General features: G+C 60.2%; 1 protein-coding gene across 12 annotated transcripts in view; it reads left to right on the top strand.

The window, feature by feature from the left end:
- The window catches only part of PLEKHG5 (pleckstrin homology and RhoGEF domain containing G5), a 52,534-nt gene that overhangs the window by 25,378 nt on the left and 3,485 nt on the right, over nucleotides 1–23,671 (top strand). For 4 of the 12 annotated variants that reach the window (XM_007166196.2, XM_007166195.2, XM_057550994.1 and 1 more), the window contains exons 3-17: nucleotides 16,187–16,316; nucleotides 17,251–17,353; nucleotides 17,738–17,798; nucleotides 18,154–18,245; nucleotides 18,704–18,840; nucleotides 19,122–19,267; nucleotides 19,819–20,034; nucleotides 20,113–20,301; nucleotides 20,606–20,701; nucleotides 21,402–21,452; nucleotides 21,789–21,938; nucleotides 22,286–22,396; nucleotides 22,505–22,654; nucleotides 22,738–22,875; nucleotides 23,029–23,148. In XM_007166196.2, the coding sequence (XP_007166258.2) occupies nucleotides 16,187–16,316; nucleotides 17,251–17,353; nucleotides 17,738–17,798; nucleotides 18,154–18,245; nucleotides 18,704–18,840; nucleotides 19,122–19,267; nucleotides 19,819–20,034; nucleotides 20,113–20,301; nucleotides 20,606–20,701; nucleotides 21,402–21,452; nucleotides 21,789–21,938; nucleotides 22,286–22,396; nucleotides 22,505–22,654; nucleotides 22,738–22,875; nucleotides 23,029–23,148 (1,890 nt within the window). Of the gene's footprint in view, nucleotides 1–2,855; nucleotides 2,875–2,920; nucleotides 2,990–3,869; nucleotides 3,949–8,389; nucleotides 8,513–11,564; nucleotides 11,585–16,186; nucleotides 16,317–17,250; nucleotides 17,354–17,737; nucleotides 17,799–18,153; nucleotides 18,246–18,703; nucleotides 18,841–19,121; nucleotides 19,268–19,818; nucleotides 20,035–20,112; nucleotides 20,302–20,605; nucleotides 20,702–21,401; nucleotides 21,453–21,788; nucleotides 21,939–22,285; nucleotides 22,397–22,504; nucleotides 22,655–22,737; nucleotides 22,876–23,028; nucleotides 23,149–23,671 lie in introns of those variants that run through there. The other 8 variants (XM_057551003.1, XM_057551060.1, XM_057551046.1 and 5 more) reach the window with 7 other exon arrangements.

Below are 23,671 nucleotides of genomic sequence, written 5' to 3'. Positions count from 1 at the left end.
CCAGGTTTGGTGAGAAAGAGGAGCGAAGAATATCCTATTGTTGTTTTCTATTTTCTGGCCGCACCGCGTGCACATAGGATCTTAGTTCCCTGACCAGAGATCGAACCCGTGCCCCCTGCAGTGGAAGCGCGGTGTCCCAACCACTGGACTGCCAGGGAAGTTCCAGAATATCCTATTGTTGGTGATAATAATAACCACCAGGCAGGTTGTTAGGCCCTCATGCTTGTCTCACTGAACCCTCGAGAGAACCTCAGAAGAAAAGCATTATTATTATTCCCACGTGAAACGTAAGGAAACTGAGGCTCAGAGAGACGAAAGAACTTGCCCACATCACACAGCACGACTGGCACAGCTTGGCCTGGAGTCAGACGGAGAGCATCGTTCTCACTCTCCTCCCCAGCCATTCGAGGAACGGCTAGCAGGATGTGACTAGCTTTCTGAAGGAGATGACGTCATTCATTCATTCACCAAATCAGCTTTAAGCACCTGCTGTGCCAGGCCTGGTTCTAGGCCCTGGAGATCTGCAGGGAACAAAGGTTCTGCCCTCCCGGAGCTGCATCCCAGCCCCACTGGGAGGAGGAGGGAAGTGAGGACTTGGGTTTGTCAAACTGGCCCCCCAGGCTACCCTGGGGAAGGGCCATCTTCCAACAGAGCTGGACGCTTCCGCTTCCAGGCCCACCCTTGAGGGGTTTTTTTTGTTTGTTTGTTTGTTTATTTATTTATATTTTTGGCTGCGTTGGGTCTTTGTTGCGCTTGGGTCTTTGTTGCGCGCGGGCTTTCTCTAGTTGCGGCGAGCGGGGGCTACTCATTGCGGTGCGCGGGCTTCTCATTGCGGTGGCTTCTCTTGTTGCGGAGCCTGGGCTCTAGGTGCATGGGCTTCAGTAGTTGTGGCTCGCGGGCTCTAGAACTCAGGCTCAGTAGTTGTGGCACACGGGCTTAGTTGCTGCGCGGCATGTGGGATCTTCCTGGACCAGGGCTCAAACCCGTGTCCCCTGCATTGGCAGGCGGATTCTTAACCACTGTGCCACCAGGGAAGCCCCACCCTTGAGGTTTTATTTGAGCCTCTCCTGGGTGCTGGGGCTTTTGAGATGAATCAGCCACCCCACCCCTACCTCCTGTCCCTGGAGTTCACTCTAGAGGGATGGGGATAACCAGGATGGGCTTCCTGGAGGAGGCTTCTGGTGTCGAGAGAAATGAGGGGGTATTGAGCTGGAAGAAAGCTGAGTGAGCCAGGAGCCTTTCTGAGGATGTAAGGAGTGAGCAGGGCTGAGGAGGGGATGGGGAAAGGGAGGCAAAGCTGAAGGGGGAACACCCTGATGTCCAGGTGAGGTGTCTGGATTACCTGCCTTGGGGATCACTGGAGGGAAGTTGTGTCCCTACCCTTCCCCAGGATGAAGATGTATAGAGTAGCCCACACCTGGGAGCTCCAGGGTCACAGCCCACCCCTTTCCTGCTGCGTGACCCTGGGCAAGTCACTACACCTCTTTGAGCCTCAGTTTCCTCATCTGGAAACTGAGGCTTCTCAAGTTGCAACAAGGATGAAAAAGAGGGCTGACATGCGAACTGCTTAGCACAGTGTGGCTTGCTGCCGGTGTTCAAGAGGATGCTATCTGCAACCACGTGTCCATCTTCCTTGCAGGGGGAGAGAAACCCCTAGACTTCGCGCGTGTCCTCCTTCCCCTCCCTGAGATCTGAGACCTCCTTGGGTTCCATCCCAGACCCCAGCCAACCCCACCCAGCCAGACAAATGTTTATTGCACATCTGTCCAGTTCCCAGGGCAGGTGTCCTGTCGGGGAGATGGAGGAAGTGTTTGCTCCCTCTGTCCCAGGGGGCCGGGTGATGACACAGTGGGTGACCCCGCCCTGCTGCAAGTTAACCACAGGGCAGAGTCTGGGCTCCCTTGAGCTGGGCACTCTGATGAAAGTCTGTACAGGGCACCTCGGGTCAGAAGGGGACATGGAGGAGGGCTGACACTGGCCTAGGGGACCACATTTGAGGGGACAGAAGACTTGGGGGTGTTTATCCTGGAGATGGGACCCTAGGGCATCATCCTTAAAGGTATTAGTTCTAGCAGCCACCATTTACTCAGCACCTACTATGTGCCAGGCCCTGCTTTAGTGCCTCACCACGGGGACCTCATCTAGTCCTCCCCCCACCCTGTGCAGTAGGGACCACCCCATCTCCATTTTAGAGACAAGACACTGAGAAGCAGGGAGGTGCAATGACTTGACCAGGCAAGGCCAGAACTCAACCAGGTCTGTCTGTCCTCAGAGCCTACTATTTCTAAGGAACTGTCAGGAGGAAAGGGAGGTGAGTTTTTCTGCATGGGTCCCAAGGGGCCTGGCAGGGAGGTGAGCTTTGGTTCAGTATAGGCAAGAGTTTCCAACAGCTGAAGCTGTTCCCTGATGCACATAGATAGTGAGTACCCCATCCCTAGAAGTATTTAAGCAGAGAGAGTGGAGATTCAATTTGATGACTTCAGAGCTCTCTTCCAGCCTAACAGTGGGCTGTGAGGTGGGAGGGATGAGTCGGGAGGGGTGGTGTGTGTGTCTAGGGGAGGGGTTGTCAGATGAAGACCAGTGGCCACAGGGCAGAGGAAGGGGTGGATCTGAGGTCCTTGTGGAGAAAGAATGGGCAGGATGTAGTGAATAATGGGAGAGGGAGTGACCTATTCTCCTGGGCAATGCTATGGGGGTAAGAGGTAGGAGGCCAGCCAGGGTGCCCTTGAGAATGGCCAGATTCTGGGGATCTCTGGAGGTGGCTGGTCTGTGGAGATGCTAGTCAGCTGTAGACAGGGGGCAGTCCAGTGTGCAGCTGGAGAATGGGGCAGGACCAGCGGAGCAATGCAAGGGGAATTTGGGGGCTTTGGCTAAGTAATTTGGAGGGGAGAAGGTGAAAGCCCGGGGTGCCCAAGAGGCAGAGACAGAGGACCCACCTCATGCTACCTGGCGGAGACAAGTTGCTCTGGTGTGGACCAGCCCCAGGAAGGTCAGTGCTGACGAGGAGGGTAGCTCCCATTAGGAGGGGGCTCCAGCAGCCTGGAGGCCCAGGCCTGGTGAGGGGCCTGATGGAGGTGGTCTAGAATTGGGAAAATGCAGGTAGGCCTGAACCCGGAGGCTCCCACGGGGGTCCCAGCCCAACCACGCCCATCTGCTAGCTTCCGTAATTAGGGAAGCAGGGAGGTGTGCTTGGGGCTGGGTGGCCTGCCTTCTCAGTGGGATCCCTGTGTCCCCAGACACTATCTCCACCTCCAGTCCTGAGCACAGAGTTATTCTAAACTCAAGATGCTGGGAACCACCAAAGGGCAGAATGGCCCCCTTTTTCAGGACCTGCTAGGCGTGGGCCAGGAAAAAAGAGGGAGGCACGGAGCAAGGCGGGCCCGTTTCTCAGGCGCCGTGGAGGGCGCCGTTCAGAATCCAGCGGAAGCGAGCCTGGCTTGGGGCGATTCCCGGGACGGGCTGGGCCTGTGGGTCCCCCCGCCTGGACCCCGGGGGGCAGCGTCCCGGGGGCGGGCGAGCTCGGGTCTTCAAGCCCAGGTTAAAGACTACAGACTTTGAGCTTTCCGCAGTTCTGTAAAGGGCAGGCCCCTCGGAAACAGTGACAAGCGCCTCCTCCCCTCTGTGCACAGCGCGGACCCTAGATTAGCTACAAGCGCCGGCCGGCCCTCCTGCCACCCCCCTGGGCCGCCGGGTGGGGCGCCGGGCCCTTCCCGGGACCGCAGACCCTCCCCCGTCCCAGCCGGGCGCGCCGATGGTACGTCCCGGCCCGCCCAGGTGGTAGCGCCCGCGCCGGCCTACCGTAATTCCCCTACGCCCGGCGCCCCTAGCCGGCGCAGAGCGGACCGAACCCGCCCGGCGGCTCCGGTCCCCTTCTCCCTGCGGGCCCGTCGGAGCTTTGGCAGCCTTGGCCCGAGCCCCAGCCACTGGGGAGGAGACCCTTGTCCCTAGGTGAGTCTCACGGGGAAGCTGGGGTCCGGACGGGGGTGGGTCCGGGCGCCAAGACTCTCCCTGAATGAATGGACAGAACCCTGGGTGGAGGGTCCCGCACAGTCCTAGGCCAGCAGGTGGGTGTCGATGGGCGCCACTGGCCCCACCTCCGCTTACTTGAGGGTGGAATGGGCTCCAGCGCCCACCCCCACGGTGACTCTAGGGTGTGGTCGGCTGGGAGACATGATCGTGAGGAGTCTGCAGGGCCCCAGCCCTGGTGTGAGGGCTGCTGGTGGGGAGAGGGGATCTGAAGGGGCTTTGGCGTGGCTTGGTTGGGCGGTTTCGGCGACCTTGCCCCATCTGGGCGTCCGAGTCGGTCCCAGGCGGAAAGCCCTCTCGAGGCCGGCAGGGGGCGTGAGAGTCTGCACCTCAGGCAGCCTGGGCCAAGCCTGGCCCCCGCTAGGGGGAAGGGCAGAGGGACAGGACCCATGAAGCCAGGAGAGGCCCTGGCCCACCTTGATGAAAGACTGAGGACGTGGAGGCCCAGGGGGCCCCGGACCCTACAGGTTCCTCCATTGCCTTCCCCAGGTTTGGGGAGCTCTAGGAGGATTTCACTATTCCTCTGCTCCTTTGCCAGAGTCCAGGCACACAATAGGACCCAGCAGCCATCCCTAGATAGAAAATTCTAGAGAACTGGCCAGTGCCCTCTTCACACAGGTGGGGAAGGGCAGAGGGGTAGATGGGCCCCAGAAGCAGGTCTCCCGCAACCCAGGCCTGTGCTCTCTGCCCCACTCCCTCCCAAGGAGCCTTTTGTGTGGCTCTGAGGAAAGAGGCGCCAGGAGAAGGGCACAGCCTGCCACGCCGGGGTCCTGGCTCCAGGATCTGGCATATCTGTTCAGGGACTGGGCAGGAGGTGAAGTTCATGGACCACAGCCTTTCCTTCCCCCCCTAGCACTGACCAGTCCCAGCTGGTCAGCTCCCTGGGGAGGAAGGGGCCTTGCTGGCTTCTGTAGCTGGTGCACTAGGGCTGGCCTGCAGAGAGGTTCTCTACACCCCTGCCATCTGCCCGGCACAGGGCAGGGCCGTAGGGCAGGCTCTGCGTCCAGGTGGACCCCAGAACCCAAGGATGAGGGGTGGGGCCCAGGCCTAGGGGAAGGGAGGAGCCAGGTGGGCCACTGGGAGCAGGAGAGCAGCCTGGCAGAGCTGGCTCCCCGCCGGCCGACGTGCCCACGCATGCAGCCTCCGCCCCTGGATTTCCAAAGTACCAGATGGGGCCCTGGGGCTGGTAGGCTCCCAGGGGAGCTTAGCTCAGGTAGGGAGCCCCTGGGCAGGGGTGTCCCTCTGGCCAGGGAGCCCCAACTCCTGGTTCTAGGCCAGTCTCCTGTGGACAGAGCACAGAACTGGCTCCAGACCTTGGCCCAGACCTGTGACCTCTCCTAGACGAGGAGCTCCCTCTCCCACTGCAGACCAGGCTGGGGCCCCAGCCCATTGTGGGGGAGGGGATGCCCACAGGCCTCTGCTTTTCTGGGGCTGGGGAGGTGGTGCTGGGCGGGAGTGGGAGGGGGGCTCCTGCCTTGGCGACTCCATTATTCATCAGCCCCAGCATCTGGTTTCTGGGTATCAGTTTCAACAAGCCAGTCCTGACTCATGAGCCTGGAGCTGCGGCTGGGCTGGGGAGGGGCCCCCTCCCCAGGGAGTCAGGGGCCGGGACCTTTTGGGCCTGCGCATGGGCCATTTCAGCTCTCTCGTGTAGAGAGGAGGTGGGAACCTCAGAGCCTGCTGAGGCCTCCTCCCTCCCTCCCCTCGTGCAGGGGCCTGGAGTGCCTTTCCTCCCTTGCTCTGCAGGTTCCTTGACCCTGCACTCTTGGCTCTGGGGCAGCAGGGCCCTGGCCTTCTAAGGAGCAGCCCCAGCCCTGGATGGAGGACCCAAGCAGGAGCATGATTCAGGGTGGCCAGAACCTGGTCACTCAGGTGACCTCTGGTGACCTGTCCTGGCCCAGCCCTGATGGTCTCCACTTGATGCAACCTGGTTACCCCAGGCCAGTGGGCTTGGGGATCTACCCTGTCCCCAAGGCGGTGGGCCTCAAGGCCCTGCTGCCCAAACCACCACTTGGCTGGTCTTCATGTCCCCATGCCTTCCCTGTGCCTGAGGCACATGGGTAGTGGTCCAGTGGGCATCTGCTGTTAGTACAAGTCACTTTACCTTTCTGAACCTCAGTTTCTTTGTCTGTTGAATGGGGGTAGTACCAGTGTTTCCTCCTTATGGTCTTTTAGAAGAGTGAACAGGACTTGGCACAGGCCTGGGCACTTGGGACTGCTCAGCGGCTGGCCGGGGTGGGGGGGCAGCAGTAAGGGCAGGGGGCATGTGCAACACCTCCAAGCTTTGAGGTGGAAACTGACCTGCCTGGGGCCAGCAAGCCAAGGTCATGGATGCTAGGAGGAAGGAGAGAACCTGTGGACAGGCAGTGGGGAAAGCTTTGTTGACTGTTGGCCACAGAAAGGGACATCCTGGCCAAGACCTTTCAGGCCCCAGTGGCCTTCTCTGGCATGAAGCCCCTTCCTCCGTTTTCATTCATCCATTTATCATCTAGTCTGCACGGAGCACCTGTGGTGGCCAGGACTATTCTAAGTGCCGAGGATGAAGCGTGGGCCAGACAGCCAAGACTCCTGGCCACTGGAGAGGATAGTCTAGCAGGGAAAAGTGATAATCAAGAAGTGAACAAAGAAATAAAATAATTTCAGGTAGTAATAGCTGCTTCGGAGGAAATAATTCAATGTAAGGGGTTTGAGAGTTCCAGGGTAAGGGGCTATTTATTTTGAGAGAAGGGTGAAGGCCTCCTTGGGAGGTAGCAGTTAAGGTGGGGCCCAGTGCCAGCTGTTGGAAGATCAGGGGCACATTGCGTCCCAGACAGAGAATGCAGAGGTGCAGGCTCTGAGCTTGGTGAGTTGAAGGGATGAAGGAAGCCAGCATGGCGGACCACCCTGTGGAACTGGCCAGAAGGCACGGTAGGAGCCAGGCCACAGTTGGGATTTTATTTTAAGCAAGATGGTAAGCCACAGGAGGGTTTGTGGGGGAGTGACATGAGCAGGCTTTAGTTTACAAGAGATCTGCCAGTGGTGTGGACAGTGGATGGCTCAGGATTTGGGAGCAGAGGGGGTCCTCTAAAGCTCCTGGCCCGAATAAATTGCTGCTCTCCCACCCTCTTTCCACCCAGAACCAGATTGAGGGGGAGCTGACTAGGGGATGGGGGCGCTGATGACAGCATGTCCCCCTCCCCCATGGGTCCTGAGGAGTTCCCCAGGGAGGCCATTCCAGAACCCCAGAGTCAAAAGTCTGGGTGTCAGTCCTGCCTGTGGACTTTCCCCACTTAATCCGCCACGCGATGAATGAAGATAACAGTGCCCGCCTCCGCCTCCCGGGAATGAGTGTAAAAGCGCTTTGACAACCTACAGTGGGGACCCCGGCAGCACACCCCGATCCTGGTCGGCGTCCTCGCCAGTCTCTGATGAGCGCCCCCTGGCGGTAGGGCACCCGGAATCCCGCGTGGCCCCTGGCCCGGAGGGACCAGCCCGCAGCAGCAGGGGCCTCAAGGAAAGCTGAGTTGGGCTGCGGGGTTTTCCGCGGCAGCCCCGTCTGACTCCGCTCCTGGATGCTCCCCAAGGACCACCTTCTCCGCCCCGCGCGCCTGCCTTCCGCCCGCCGCCTCCACCTGTGGTCACCGGCGCCCCTCTGCTCCTCTGCCAGCACCACTGGTCTGGGCAGTGGGAGCGGGGGTCCCCCGGGCTCAGGCTCTGAAGCGGGGGTCTCTTGGATTGTGGGCGGGCACTAAGATGACCCTCAGGAGGGCCTCTGAGCGTCGGCGGTGGCTGAGGCAGGGAAGTCGGTGGTCAGAGCGGAGACAGATGTCCTCGGGGCTGGACAGGGAGCGGGGTCTGAGGACCCGGAGGGGGATGTGTCCCTGGTCCGGTCCCCCCTTTTCTGCCGCCAGCATTAAGGGAGCTCCCTCAGGGGAGGGGGAAGAGGTCCCCCGGGCTGAGGCTCTGGGGCAGGGGTCCCCAGGGTTGGAGGGAGGGGACTGAGATGCCCTTTCGGCCGGGAGGGATCTCCTGTGCCCCAGTCGTTTGCGTTGGGGTCGAGATGGAGGTGTGAGCAGAGTGGGGCGCCCGCGGGACTGGGCGGGGGCCGGGATTCCGCAGTCAAGGCGAGGGCGTGTGTCACCGGCGGGCCCCCTGCCCTCAGCATCCAAGGAGCTCCCCTGGAGGAAGGAGGAGGCCCGGGAGGGACCCTCTGAGCCCGGGACCTTTGGGCTGGGGGTCAGAGCCGGGCTGCGGGCGGGAGGGTGGGTGTTCCCCGCCCCCGGGGTCCCGGCGCGCTCAGCGGGCGGGCGCGGCCGCACAATGGCAGGAAGCGGGGCTCCGCGCTTTGTCCGGCGGGCGGCGCAGACCGCCGCTTCCTCCGGCCGCCATGGGGACGGGACCCGGCGTCTCCGGGCACCGCGCGGCCTCCAGGCCGAGCCCCGGGCTGCCCTCCCGGGACTCCGAGCCCGGCTGGGCGGGGGGTCGCGGCCGCCACGGGGAAGGCCAGGTAGGGGAGCGGGGGGCTGGGCGGGGAGGCCGGGGCGGGTGCGCGCGCCCTCGTCCGCGCGCGTCTTTAAGCGGATGGGCAGGCGGCGGCCGAGACCCCTGCCCTGGGTGCACACCGCGGGGTTGCGGGGGGCGATGAGGGGCTGGGGGCCTGGGATGTATCCCCCACCCCGGCACCAAGGGTGCCAGGCAGCGGAGGAGACCGCCAGCGCCTGGCCTTTTGTGTCTGGGGCTGACTCCGGACACACCTGTGGGTCTCAGGCCCTGGACTGGGCCACCCCTCCCCCTTTCCTTCCTCTGCCCAGGCCCTGCCCACACCCCTCCTACTCCTGCCTCTGGCCAACACCCTGGTGTGACAGGGAAGACTGACTTCTTGTGCCCCCATCCTTGTGGGGATCAGCCTAGACCATGCTCCCCAAAGGGCCCGGCCCCCTGTTATTTGTAAAATTGTGGTCCATTCTTTGCCTTTGGAGATGCAGCGTGACCTGGCTGTTCCATCTGGTGGGCTCGCCCCTCTTTGGCTGAGTCCTGGGAACGTTTGGTCCCGGACCCTGCTATCCGTCTCTGGCTGGCTGGGGTGCTGTTGCCCTCAGAGGGTGGGTGTGGTGGGCAGCAAGGAGGTGGGGAGTAGACCCTGGGTCTGAGAGAAGAGGCCCAAGGGTCTGGCTTTGGGAAGGGCCTGCCCTGCTATAGTGCTGGGGAGACCCCCAACCCTGGAGGGGGTGGAGGTGAGAGAAGGGGTGGAGGTGAGAGAAGGGGTGGAGGTGAGAGAAGGGGTGGGGAGCAAACAGTGTGGGCTCTGCCCACCCGAGCCTCCGCCTCCCAGTTGGGCTGGGGGTTCTCGGAACTTCATCCTCAGCCAAACCTGCTGAATACTCACCTGCTTCCGATCCTGGGCCTGACTCACATCGTCCCTGGTGTCCCTGAGCCTGGGGGCTGCTGGGAGGATGGGAGCAGAGGGGGTCAGCCACCAGCTGGGTTCCCGTCGTTATTATTAGCATTAGTGTCTGGTAGTAACAGTAGTAGCAAGAGGAGAAGGAGAAGCTGTGGCGGAGTTAAACAAGGCCCACCACGGTGCTGGGAAATGAATATTCCCGAGTCTCTCAAGCCCAGTGTCTTTGCAGGGCAGGGTACATAGTAGGTGCTTGATAAATATTTGTTGAATGCTAAACCTGCCTTAAAGAGTGAATCTTTGTGAAATCTGCCATCTATATACTGGATTGGTTTAAAAACGAGATTGTGGCACAGAACCAGGGACTTGGGCTGGAAGGGTCCCAGAGACCCCCCCAAACCCTTACAACCTAGCATGGCTCCTGCCATGTCACCCCCCCACCCACTGTGAGACCAGGGCCTGGGCAGCTGGTAGGTCCGCAGTCCCACTGCCCAATGCCAAGCCTGGAACCAGAAAAATGAAGCTGTCAGGGAAATGGCGAGAGGCCTGGAAGGGGTCAGGGGGGCACCTGTGCCAGCCTGGCTACCAGGCTGGACACAGAGGGCGAGAGGGCTGCCGAGCTGGCAGTCTGTGGGACTCCTGGGAGGAAAAGACAAGTGCTTTCCCCAGATTTGTTGTCAAGAGGCGATGCTCACGGCCGTGGGTCCCAGCATCTGCAAAGCTAGGCCGTCTGTCAGAAGTGCCCCGGGGATGCCAGAGGGTGGGGGGCAGAGTCATGGAGGAGAATAGGGGTTTTCACACTTTTTAAAAAATGGTTTGTTTGTTTAATCTTTTGGCCACACCATGCGGCATGCAGGATCTTAGTTCCCCGACCAGGGATTGAACCCGTGCCCCCTGCAGTGGAAGCGCGGAGTCTTAATCACTGGATCGCCAGGGGAGTCCTCACACTTTAGCAGTAGATCAAGTGAGGATAGAAACAGCTGCTCTGCTTAGAGTGCCCCTCACCCTTGCCTCCAGCACCGAGAACACACTTGAAGACCCCTCAAGAAGGGTGTGGAAGTGCGGGGCGCCTGATGCCCAGGCTGCCATCGGGAATATGGGCCATACTGCCCAGGGCCCAGCCCCCCAGAAGCCAGCGCCCCCTGGAGCAAGTGGCTTCTGTAGTCTGCCCCCTGCCAGTTGTCATTTCTGTGTCCATGTTCCCTTTCTGTGTGATGGAGGAGTGGAAGGGACACAAGAGCCAAAACAGCAACCATAAAACTATTCAATATAATTGATTTCCTCTTGTCTCCTTAGCCCCCCAGGCTGACCCGAAGGCAGCCTTCCGCACTCCTCTCTCCCTTCTCCACTACCCAAGAGATGGTGTGAATGTGGTGAAAATGTGGGCTCTGAAGCTACATACCCTGGGTTCAAGTCCTGACTCCACTGGCTGTGTGACCTTAGACAAGTTACTTAACCACTCTGAGCCTCACTTTCCTCATCTGTAAAGTACAGACAATCATAGCCCCTACCTTCTGAGATGAGGAGCCCCCCAGTGCAGCCCCAGGCACATGAGGACCATGTTATCAATGATCAGACTTTTTCAGTTCCCTCTTTCCTCCTCTCTCGGGCCACTTTCTCTGCTGTCTAACCCATCCTCACCCTATCTGTCATCTTGAAGATCTCTGATCGGGCTCTCTCCAGCCAAGATCTCCAGTGATCCTCCATCACGCTACTTAATAATTGAACCAGTATTTATTGAGCGGCTAGGACTGGCGACCAGGCAGCGAACCCAACGGGCCAAAATTGCTGTCCTTGTAGTGCTGGCGGTGTGGAGGCAACAAAGTGAAGCACACAGACTGTCCACCAGTGGGAAGCCTGAAGGAGAGAAGGGCGGCGGGGTGGAGGAGGTGACCGGGAGCGCGGAGGAATGAAACCTTAGAAGGGTGAGATGAGGACTTTTGAGTGAAGGTCTGCAGGAAGGGAAGCGGCTGGTTATCTCAGCGTCTGAGGAAAAGCATTTCAGGCTGAGGGATTAGCAGAAGCCAAGGCTCAGCGGTGGAGCACGTCCGAAGAAGCACGTCAGAAGGCGGGAGGCCAGTGGGCGCGGTGGACAGAGCCAGGATGGGAGAGCAGGACCGGAGGCCCCTGAGGTCACCAGCCTCGGCAGGAGATGGGGAGCCGCTGCGGGGTTTTGAGGAGGTACGTGTGACTCCTCTTTGACCTGGATCCACTGTGGCCGCTCACGGAGAGCAGACTGGGGTCAAGGGCGGAAGCAGGGAGACCAGCTCTGAGGCCTTGTCACCCTGCTAAGAGGCCATGGGGGCTGGGGCCAGGGCCTGAGGTGGCCTGGAGAGGGTGGCCGGGTTGAAGCTACGGATATTAAGGGTGGAGCCCGCAGAAGTGTTTGCCTGAGTGGGGGAATAGCAGAAAGATCACGGGTGACCCCAAGGTGTTTGGCCTAATGTATTCTTTTCCTGGGGCTGCCGTAACAAATCAGGGTGGCTTTAGAACAACAGAAGTTTGTTCTCTCAGTTCTGAGGCCAGAAGCCTGAAATTAAGGTGTGGGCAGGCCGTGCTCCCGCTGCAGGCTCCAGGGTAGGATCCTTGCTTGCTTCTCACAGCCTCTGGCACGTCTAGGAGCCTTTCAGTGTTCCTTGGCTCGTAGATGCATCAGTCTTGTTGCTGCCTCCGTTGTCACATGGCCTTCTCCCTGTGTGTCCCATCTCTGTGTCTATTCTCCTCTTCTTTTAAGGACAGTAGTCATACGATTACTCCATACTCTATGCTGTATGATTGCAGACCCCAGTATGACCTCAACTTAACGAATGACATCTGCAATGCCCGTCTTTCCAATAAGGTCACGTTCTGTGGTGCTGGGGGTTAGGACTGAACCTGTCTTTTTTTTTTTTTTTTTTTTTAATTTATTTATTCATTTATTTATTCATTCATTTATGGCTGTGTTGGGTCTTCGTTTCTGTGCGAGGGCTTTCTCTAGTTGTGGCAAGTGGGGGCCACTCTTCATCACGGTGCGCGGGCCTCTCACTGTAGCGGCCTCTCTTGTTGCGGAGCACAGGCTCCAGACGCGCAGGCTCAGTAATTGTGGCTCACGGGCGTAGCTGCTCCGCGGCATGTGGGATCTTCCCAGACCAGGGCTCGAACCCGTGTCCCCTGCATTGGCAGGCAGATTCTCAACCACTGCGCCACCAGGGAAGGGAAGCCCTGAACCTGTCTTTTTGAGGGACGCAATTCAACCCATAACATCACCACACCCGGAAGGCGTTGCTAGTAATTGAGATGGACGGAGCTGCGTGGAAAAGTTCAGGAGCTCATGCAGACGTTTTATTTTTTTATTTTATTTTTATTTTATTTTTTAATTAATTAATTAATCAATTTATTTTTGGCTGTGTTGGGTCCTCGCCTCTGTGCGAGGGCTTTCTCTAGTTGCGGCAAGCGGGGGCCACTCCTCATCGCGGTGCACGGGCCTCCCACTGTCGCGGCCTCTCTCGTTGCGGAGCACAGGCTCCAGACGCGCAGGCTCAGCAGTCGTGGCTCACGGGCCCAGTAGCTCCGCGGCACGTGGGATCCTCCCAGACCAGGGCTCGAACCCGTGTCCCCTGCACTGGCAGGCAGACTCTCAACCACTGCGCCACCAGGGAAGCCCTATTTTTTTTATAAACGTATTTATTTTTGTCTGGGTTGGGTTTTCGTTGCTGTGCGCAGGCTTTCTCTAGTTCTACGCGAGCGGGGGCTACTCCTCGTTGCAGTGCGTGGGCTTCTCGTTGCAGTGGCTTCTCTTGTTGCGGAGCACGGGCTCTAGGTGCGCGGGCTTCAGTAGTTGTGGCACGTGGGCTCAGTAGTTGTGGCTTGCGGGCTCTAGAGAGCAGGCTCAGTAGTTGTGGCGCATGGGCTTAGTTGCTCCGAGGCACGTGGGATCCTCCCGGACCAGGGCTCCATTGGCAGGTGGATTCTTAACCACTGCGCCACCAGGGAAGTCCCTGTGCAGATGTTTTAAGTTTGAGATGCTTGGTCCCGACTGGAGAGTTCACTGTGGGAGCCTGCCCCATGAGACTGACTGAGTCACTGGAGGGTGGATGTGGATAAAATGAGAAGGGGTCCACGGATGGCGAGAGATCAGGAAGCAGGCAAAGGGACTGAGAGGGGAGGGAACCAGCAGAGCACGGGTCCTGGGGGCTGAGGAAGAAATGGTTCCCGAGAGACCACCTGTGTCAAATGCTGGGTCCTGGGAGAACAGATGAGAGGACTCAGAAACGTGGACATCATTGGGGACCTGAGAAGAGTGAGTTGGGGAGGGGGCCAAAGCTTGATGGGAGAGGGTCTGAGGGAAAATGGAAGAATTAGAAAATCTCCAGTTGCAGCCATCGTAGTAATAATTGATTTAGGCAAAAGCCATCAACAAGGGCTAAAGCCCTGGAGTGTGCGATTGCTGGGGAGCAGAGTATCTCAAAGTGTCACCCCGATATGACTTCCTCATTACAAAGGGAGAATGCGACTTTACAAAGTACAGCGAGATCCCCAGATGATCTGACGCCAGGGCACACTGAGGAGGGCACAGTCCACTCTCTGGCGTCCTGGCCCAAATGCTCAGCCTGAAACTATCCCAGACCTCCAGACAAGTCCACGTGGAGGACCTTTCTGCCAGACTGCTGGCCTGGCTGCTTCAAATATGTCAGTGTCATGAAAGACGGGGGCAAAAAACTAGGGCGTTCATTCTTTTTTTTTTTTAATATTTATTTATTTTTGGCTCATCAGGTCTCAGTTGTGGCATGCCGGCTTAGTTGCCCCGTGGCATGTGGGATCTTAGTTCCCTGACCAGGGATCGAACCCGCGTCCCCTGCATTGGAAGGCGGATTCTCAACTACTAGACCACTAGGGAAGTCCTGGGCATTCATTCTTTTTTTTTTTTTTTAAGTGTTTATTTATTTATTTGGTCGCACCGGGGCTTAGTTGTGGCAGGTGGGCTCTTTAGTTGCGGCTTGCCAGCTCCTTAGTTGCAGCATGTGGGCTCCTTAGTTGTGGCGGGCAGGCTCCTTAGTTGCGGCACACGGGCTCCTTAGTTGTGGCATGCGAACTCTTAGGTGTGGCATGCTTGTGGGATCTAGTTCCCTGACCAGGGATCGAACCCAGGCCCCCTGCATTGGGAGCGTGGAGTCTTATCCACTGCGCCACCAGGGAAGTCCCTGGGCATTCATTTTTTTTTTTTTTTTTTTTTTTAAATTTATTTATTTATTTATTTATTTTTGGCTGTGTTGGGTCTTCGTTTCTGTGCGAGGGCTTTCTCTAGTTGAGGCGAGCGGGGGCCACTCTTCATCGCGGTGCGCTGCCTCTCACTATCGCGGCCTCTCTTGTTGCAGAGCACAGGCTCCAGACGCGCAGGCTCAGTAGTTGTGGCTCACGGGCCCAGTTGCTCCGCGGCATGTGGGATCTTCCCAGACCAGGGCTCGAACCCGTGTCCCCTGCATTGGCAGGCAGATTCTCAACCACTGCACCACCAGGGAAGCCCTGGGCATTCATTCTTAAAGGGATAAACAGACAAAACCAAATGTACATGTGAACCTTGATTGGATCCCATGTGGGAAAAAAAAATCTATAAAGGACATTATTTAGACAGTTGGGAAAATGCCAAGGTAGACTCTAGGTGGACTGAGTATCATCGCTCAGTTTCCCAAGTGTGACAGTTGTGTTGGGGTTTTGCACGAGCACGTCTGTGTTCTCAGGTGGTGTCATGATTTCCTCCCCAGGGGAAGGGGGGTCATGAGCCAGTGCGGCAAATGTGAACAACTGGGGAAGCCAGAAGGGTGTATGGATGTCATTGTACTATTCTTATAACTTTCTGTAGGTTTGAAATATTTTGAAACAAGAAGTCAGGGAGAAAGAAAATAGAGGGTAATGGGAGGAAAGAACAGGAAGGGGTGAGTTTAGCTGTAAAGGGAAGGAGAGAAACAGGTTGGTTTGCCTGTGGGAATGATCCGGTGAGAGGGATGAATGCTGAGCAGGGTCCCTGTTCTTAGGCTGGAGAGGGGGGTCTCGGTGGAAGGCTGGCCTGGGATTGGAGCAGGGCAAAGCCCCTGCAGCCCGGGGCAGGTGGGTGGACGTGGTGGTAGGAGCTCGTGGACCGCCTTCTGATGGCTTCTGTTTCCCTAGAAAAGTAGGCAGTTGGGTTGGTGGGGAGTGAGTTAGGGAGGGTTGGGGGACGGAGAAGATAGGACAGTCATCCATGGTGGTGGGGATGAGAGTAGCCTGGGGCGATTGGGTAAGTCTGGGATCCTGTCACTAAGCAACGGCCCGTGGGTACCACATAGGCACCCAGAGGCCAACACCATTCCCTGACTCCTCCATAACCCCCTTCACACCCTAACTTAGAAATCCAGGCGGGGTCAGCTGTTCGGGGGCCACACAGGTCATAGAATTGAGGGCAGAGGCCCTGGGCAGGGAGGAGGGGGAGGCATTCTGTTTCAGACAATGAGTTGGGCAAACCAAATGTCCTCCCCAGCTCCACTTTTTGGTGCCCTTTCTGCCTGCGCTCCGGAAGAGGCCCTGGTAGCACCCGCCTCGTGGTTACCTACTTGAAATCTCCCCTTTGGCATCGCATTCCTTGCGGGCAGGGCTTTGCTTTCTCTGCATCTCCCAGAATGGACACCTAGTAGGTGCTCGGGAAGCATTTGACGGGCGCTCTGTGGGGCGTGGATGGTTGGACCTGAAGAGTTGCCCCCGTAGGGGCCAGGAGCCCCGTGTACTGCAGTGGTCTGGGTCCACCCCACCACCCCATCCTTCCCCTCACAGGTATGCCACCACGCCGACTGCCAGCAGCTGCACCGCCGGGGCCCCCTCAGCCTCTGCGAGGCCTGTGACAGCAAGTTCCACAGCGCCATGCATTATGATGGGCACGTCCGCTTCGACCTGCCCCCCCAAGGTGAGCACAGAGAGGGGGCCCAGCCCCCAGAGCTCCCTGCCTGGGGGCGCAGTGTCCTGCTAACTGTCGGCATCACGACAGGGCCATCAGAAGGACACGAGTTGACTGTAAACGATGAAACCCAAGTCCACTGCCATCCCTTTTGTTCCACAAGTTTTTTAACAAGAGAAAAAGTTGGGGACCGGCCCAGCTCGAAGGCAGGTCTGTCTCCACCAGGTGCCGGGTCCTTCTCGATGGGTCTGCACCTCCCACAGCTGCCCCCGCCTCTGTGCCTGCCCGGCCCAGCACGGAGAAGGTCCCCTTCCCTCTTGTCCTCAGGGCAGGGGATCTCTGGGCAGATTCTCCAGCCAGGCAGCCAGTGAGCAGTGGGTGGGTTGGGGATGGGCAGGTCGGAAGGAACTTGAAGCAGGAAACAAGAAACCCCTCCTGCTGAACAGAGACCTGGCCCAGGCCTACCGCCAACTGGCTGTGCTGGGGTGGCTCTGGTCTCCTTTCCCAGCTGGTCAGAGGGACCAAAGGCCTCGTCCCCTCTGCCAGGGCCTCCTGGGACTTTGGGTGTGGTCACCGTGGTGGGGGAGGGGACGCCTGCAAGAAAGAGCCATGGACTTGGGTTCCTTCCTGCAGCAATCCCAGAGGCAGGGCGTCTTTATCCCTAGTTAATAGATGGGTAAACTGAGGCGGACTTGCACTGGGGGCAGGGCATCACCCGGGGTGTCATCCCAGGGCCCTTGTGTCTTTTTGAGTCTGGGGGTGGATAAATGATAAGCAGTGACTGAGTCCCTCCCTTCACGGAACTGAGGGGCCCTGGCTAGTTTGGGGTGGGGTCCGAAGGTCGGTAGCAGGCCCTGGTCCCTCTGGAGTCGGCCGTGTTGGTAGGCTAAGGAGGGGGCCAGGGAGGGAGCGGGCACAACCCCACTCCCACTTTACACCGAAGGCTCTGTCCTGGCTCGGAATGTGTCCACCCGGTCATGCCCCCCGCGCACCAGCCCTGCAGTGGACGTGGAGGAGGAGGAGGAGAGCTCTGTGGATGGCAAGGGGTAGGTGAGGGGTTGGTGGGCACGGCAGACACCTGGGGGGTCCCAAGGCTGGGTCTCAGATCACAGAGCCAGGGACAAGAGGCTTCAGAAGAGCTGACTGGAGACCCCGCCGGGCCCCTGCTGCTGCCCGGATTCCTGGAGGGTGGGCCTCCAGGGCTTCTGGGATCAGACTCTACCTGATGAGGTACCGCTGGGTGTGACTCCCGGGTCGGCCACCAGAGGGCGAACAGCCCCTCATGAGTCCTGGCTTGCCTGAGCGAACCTGAGTTACCTGGTCACCTAGGGCCAGCAACGGGTGGGCAGCCAGCTGGGGCCCGCCCATATCCCACCCTGGTGAGGGCCCACCCACGCCTCCAACCTCTGCCCTCACCGGCTTCCTTGCAGGGACCGGAAGAGCACAGGCCTGAAGCTCTCCAAGAAGAAAGCCTGGAGGAGACACACAGACGTAAGGAGCCCCCAGGCTGGCAGAGCAGGCGCCCACAGCCGCTGCCCCTCCCGGGCCCTTTCCGTTCCCGAGGCTGGGCCCGTCTGCTCTAAGTTCCAGGACCAGGGATGGGGCCTGGAGTGAGCGTGTGCCTCCCTCGCCCCCCAGCCCTGTAGCCTGGTCCTGCTTACCTTAGCCCAGGTGGGGGATGCTCCAGGAGCTCCTGCCTCCACAGAGGGATGCCGGGTGCCTCCCTGGGGCAGAAGAGGGCTGGGAGACCCCTGCGTTCACTTCCCTGCTGGGGTTCCCATCTGGAAACCTGGGGTGGGGAGGCTAGGGGGCGAGGGGTGCGGAACTGAGACCCCTGTCCTGTCAGGACCCAAGCAAGGAGTGCTTCACGCTGAAATTTGACCTGAACGTGGATATCGAGACAGAGATCGTGCCAGCCATGAAGAAGAAGTCGCTGGGGTAGGGCTTGGTGGGGAGAACGGGGCTGGGGGGCAGGTGTGGCCTCCTGCAGGTGTGACTGTGTGTGTCTGTGTGGTGGCCTGTGAACAAGCATGTCCCCCACCTGTGGGCACCCCACCCATGTGCAGTGACGGCCGGGGTGCCGTGTTTGTATCCCAGCCCCTGCGCGTGGCCCAGTCCTGCGGGGGTGAACGGGTGTGGACGGACATGCAACGGTGTCTGTCTGCCCTGGTGTGTAGACGTGAACATGTGAGGGCAGGGGCGTGTTGTCTCGTGTGTAGATGCACGCAGGAGCGTGTGAACCTCTGTGGGCAGGTGTGTGTGTGCGCACGGACCTGTGTGTGATCCCCTGGGTGTCTCCCTTTTCCTTTGGGTGGGCGGGGTGGCGCTGGGGCTGTGGACGGGGTGGAGGTTCACGTGACTGCCCCCAGCACACACGCACCTCCTGTCCCGGGCAGGGAGGTGCTGCTGCCAGTATTTGAAAGGAAGGGCATTGCGCTGGGCAAAGTGGATATCTACCTGGACCAGTCCAACACGCCCCTGTCCCTCACCTTTGAGGCCTACAGGTTCGGGGGACACTACCTGCGGGTCAAAGGTGAGCAGATGACTAGATGGGCTGGGTATCTGGGGCATGGCTGGGTCCCTTGGGGAGGGTGCTTCTTCCCAGGCTCAGGTTCCCATTGGCCATGGCCTTGAGCAAGCTCATTACCATACAGGTGTCTCTGCTGGGCGGCAGTGCCAGGCGTTGGCAGGGCGGGGCTTCAGGGGAGGGCAGCCAGGCCTTGGTTTGGATCCTTGGGGGAGAGGGTACTGGGGCCCCCTTCTCCACTGGGCCTGGACGTTGAGGACCTCTACTTGTCCCTGATGCCACCCCAGCCAAGCCAGGGGATGAAGGGAAGGTAGAGCAGGGGGTGAAGGACTCCAAGTCCCTGAGTCTGCCAATCCTGCGGCCAGCCGGGGCCGGGCCCCCCACCCAGGAGCGCGTGGACCCGCAGAGCCGCCGGGAGAGCCTGGACATCCTGGTGAGGAGGGGCTGTGTCGGGGCTGGGGACGGGGAGGGGCCAGAGGAGAGGTCACCTGGGCGCCTCGCTGCTCCCTCTGAGGGCTTTACTTTCCGCTTCTGGGAAATGGGGCTGGCCTTGAGGATACGGGGCCCTCTCTGGATCTAACCATACCCCACGGTGATGGGCCTCGTCTCTGAGAATCTGCTTGTACCCGAGGACTCTGTGTGTGTGTATGTGTGTCTAAGCAGACATTGCGTGGGGAGCGAGACTTTGTGTGTCACTGGTTGTGTTCATGAGTGTGTGTCGGGGATCCGCTTGGATCTGGGCTGCTGAGTGCATCCGAGTGTGTGTGTGACTCTGCGTGTTCTCCCCACCCACTTCATGCTGCTGGCTGGGGCGGCAGGCAGGAGGGGGATCCAGCTGCGTCTGTCTGGGCCTTCCAGCCCCCAGAGCACGTGTAGGTCTCAGGAGAGGCGGCGCCCCAGGGTGCGGGGGCGTGCAGAGACCCTCCTGCCTCCCAGGCTGGCCAAGGTCCCGGAAACCCACCCTGACGCCTGCTCCCCGGCCAGGCCCCTGGCCGCCGACGCAAGAACATGTCGGAGTTCCTGGGGGAGGCGAGCGTCCCTGGGCAGGAGCCCCCAGCGCCCTCCAGCTGCTCTCTGCCCAGCGGCAGCAGTAGTGGCAGCAGCAGCAGCAGTGGCGGCAGTGACAGCTGGAAGAACCGGGCGGCCAGTCGCTTCAGCGGCTTCTTCAGCTCAGGCCCCAGCACCAGCGCCTTCGGCCGGGTATGTGGGCGCGTGGGCCCTGGGGCAGGGCAGCTGGCTGGCCTTGACCCCTGACCCTGACCACAGGCCTGCTTTCAGGAAGTGGACAAACTGGAGCAGCTGGAGGGCAAGCTGCATGCCTACAGCCTCTTCGGGCTGCCCAGGCTGCCCCGGAGGCTGTGCTTTGACCACGACTCGTGGGAGGAGGAAGGTGACGAAGAGGAGGACGAGGACGACGCCTGCCTGCGGCTGGAGGACAGCTGGCGGGAGCTCATCGACGGGCACGAGGTGGGTGCCGCCCGTGGCCTTCCCCTCCCCCCTCAGGGAAAGGGGGACGTTATCCCCCTACTCCACGGGGCCCTTCCTAGGGTGACGGGATGTTCCACGGGACAGCCCTGCCAGGCTGCTCTCACCGTTAACCCGCTTTGGAGGAACTCAGGCGAGGTGAAAATGTGGCTGGCCCAGAACTTGGGGGACCCCTGTGTCTCAGCTGGGGAAAAAGGTTGCGTGCAGGGCCGCTCACCCTTCTCCCCCTGCTCCGGCCATCCCGGCACGCGCCGGGGCTCCTGGAGACACCCTGCCCTTCCCACAGAAGCTGACCCGGAGGCAGTGCCACCAGCAGGAGGCGGTGTGGGAGCTCCTGCACACAGAGGCCTCCTACATTAAGAAACTGAGGGTGATCACCAACGTGAGTATGGGGTGGGCCCAGAGTCACTCCGCCTACCCACCCCCCGTGGCCTCCTCTGGGTGCCCCTGAGCAGAGTTTGGGCCTTTGCAGAAGAAGCAGGTGCCAAGCAACAGAGGGGAAGGAAAGTGGGAGAAGGGCCACACCCTGGGGTGGAGGTGATTCCCAAGGGCCCCGGGGAACCTGCGAGGGGGCTTGGGGTGAGTTTGCCAGGTTGAGCTGATTAATACAGACCTCATCCTTTCACTCATCCTTTCATCGGCTGTTTCTGAACACCTGCTATGTGCCAGGTGCCCAGCAGCCCACACCCTAGACGAGGAGGCAGAATGGGTAGGCACTGGGGGATGTGTGTAGGGACTTCGACCTTGGGGGAGCACCTGTCCTGGGCTTGTGGGTTCAAGGAAGGCACCCTCGGGGCAGAAGCTCCAGACTGAGCCAGGGCAGAGGTGGAGGAGAGAGTTCCAGGTATGGCTGCAAGGGCAGTGTCCCAGAGCTTCCCTCCAGGAGGGGCCTGGGCAGGGGGACCCCCAGGTGGGCCGTTGGGGCCGTCTTTTCTCAAAGTGTGAACCCTCTCTGTCCCAGGCTGCCTCAGGGCCTCCCAGGATGGGGAAAGGGTAGAGGGGAGCCTAAGAGTCTGGGTGGGGCGTCGGGACTGGGACCTCCCCTCCCCTCCACCAGCTGCAGTGCTCCCTGCCCCCCACAGCTGTTCCTGTGCTGCCTCCTGAATCTGCAAGAGTCAGGGCTGCTGTGTGAGGTGCGTCAGGGCCTGGGGGTGGGGGGGACAGTACCAGAAAGTAGCGGGGGAGGGGGGAGGGGCTAGAGCAAGGGAGGGGACAGACAGGGGCAGGGCTGACTGGTGGAGTAGGTGAGGGGGGGGGGCCTGGCCTCAGGGGGTGGGGCTGGGGCTGCAGAAAGGGTGGGGCGGCGCCTGGAACCAGGGGGTGGGGATGGGAGCGTGCTGAAGAAAGGTGGGAGCGGGGCCAAAGGGTGGTGGGAGGGGAGGGGAGGGGGACGGTCAGGGGCGGGGCCCGGTAGAGGGGCGGGGCCCGGTAGAGGGGCAGGGCCGAGCGCACCTCCCACCCACCCACAGGTGGAGGCGGAGCGCCTGTTCAGCAACGTCCCGGAGATCGCGCGGCTACACCGCGGGCTGTGGGGCAGCGTGATGGCGCCGGTGCTGGAGAAGGCGCGGCGCACGCGGGCGCTCCTGCAGCCCGCGGATTTCCTCAAAGGCTTTAAGATGGTACGGGCCGGGTCGGACGCAGGCAGGGACACTGAGGCGGGGCTGGGCGCCGATCCCATCTGCCCATCACCCCAGCCTCCCCCTGACCGCTGGCCCGAATGACCCTTAGTGGTCAGAGGCGTGGAATTCAGAATCGGTTGCCCTGGTGTGAACCCCACCTGGCCATGTACCCTTGCTACCTGGCCGAGGGTGATCGCTTTCGCTGAGGCTTTCCTCACGTGGAAAACAGGGATAATAAGCTTGCCCCCTGCGGTGGTCGCGAAAGGCAGTAAGGAAGAGCGAGTGCCGAGCCCAGCCCGCGGGGAGCGCGCGGTAACCGGTGCTGTGCTTGTTCCGCCCTGCGCCAGTTCGGCTCCCTCTTCAAGCCCTACATCCGATACTGCATGGAGGAGGAGAGCTGCATGGAGTACATGCGGGGCCTACTACGCGACAACGACCTCTTCCGGGCCTACGTCACGGTGAGGGCGGGTGGGGCTCGCTGGTGGGCCCACCTGGGCGGCAGGTGCAGGGGGGGCTGGAGGTGGGCGTGGCCTGCCATGAGCCCCGCCCCCGCCTCCCCGCCACAGTGGGCCGAGAAGCACCAGCAGTGCCAGCGGCTGAAGCTGAGCGACATGCTGGCCAAGCCCCACCAGCGGCTCACCAAGTACCCGCTGCTGCTCAAGTCGGTGCTAAGGAAGACCGACGAGCCGCGCGCCAAGGAGGCCGTCGTCACCATGGTAACTGGGGCGGCGGGCAGGGTCCCTCCCTGGCTTGCGGCCCCTTCCGGCCCTGTACCTGAACTGCCCTGGCCCACCCGTAGATCGGCTCGGTGGAGCGCTTCATCCACCACGTGAACGCGTGCATGCGGCAGCGACAGGAGAGGCAGCGGCTGGCGGCCGTTGTGAGCCGCATCGACGCCTACGAGGTGGTGGAGGGCAGCAACGACGAGGTGGACAAGGTGGGTGCCTCCGTCTGTGGCCCTGCTGGGAGCGAGGAAGGGCCAAACTGGCAGACAGATGGGAGGCTATGCTGGGAATCTCTCTGGAGGACTCCCCGCTGAGATGAGGAGTCAGACTCTGACCTCTCCCGCACCTGCCCCCCCAAACCCCAGCTCCTGAAGGAATTTCTACATCTGGACCTGACGGCACCCATCCCTGGCGCCTCCCCTGAGGAGACACGCCAGCTGCTGCTGGAAGGGAGCCTGAGGATGAAGGAGGGGAAGGACAGCAAGGTGACTCCACTCCACACCCAGGGCCCTCGCCCCACCTCCTCTTACCCTGTGGGTTTCGAACACCCCTTCCTTGGGACCTCTTGTGATTCTTAGCTGCCCGGTCACTTGGGTGGCAATTTTTTTTTTTTTTTTAAATAGACATTTCAGCTGCCTCTAGTAGAAACTTCCTCTGTCACTTTTTTTTAAAATTAATTAATTAATTATTTATTTTATTTTTGACTGTGTTGGGTCTTCGTTTCTGTGCGAGGGCTTTCTCTAGTTGCGGCGAGCGGGGGCCACTCTTCATTGCGGTGCGCGGGCCTCTCACTGTCGCAGCCTCTCTTGTTGCGGAGCACAGGCTCCAGACGCGCAGGCTCAGTAATTGTGGCTCACGGGTCCAGTTGCTCCGCGGCATGTGGGATCTTCCCAGACCAGGGCTCGAACCCGTGTCCCCTGCACCAGCAGGCAGACTCTCAACCACTGCGCCACCAGGGAAGCCCTTGGGTAGCAATTTAAGAACTGGTGACTTTATGATCGTATGAGG

Source organism: Balaenoptera acutorostrata, chromosome 1, assembly GCF_949987535.1.
Source record: "Balaenoptera acutorostrata chromosome 1, mBalAcu1.1, whole genome shotgun sequence".
In the NCBI taxonomy this organism is placed as follows: domain Eukaryota; kingdom Metazoa; phylum Chordata; class Mammalia; order Artiodactyla; family Balaenopteridae; genus Balaenoptera; species Balaenoptera acutorostrata.
The sequence above is the reverse complement of the archived record's forward strand: the minus strand, read 5'-3'. Positions and strand labels throughout refer to the sequence as shown.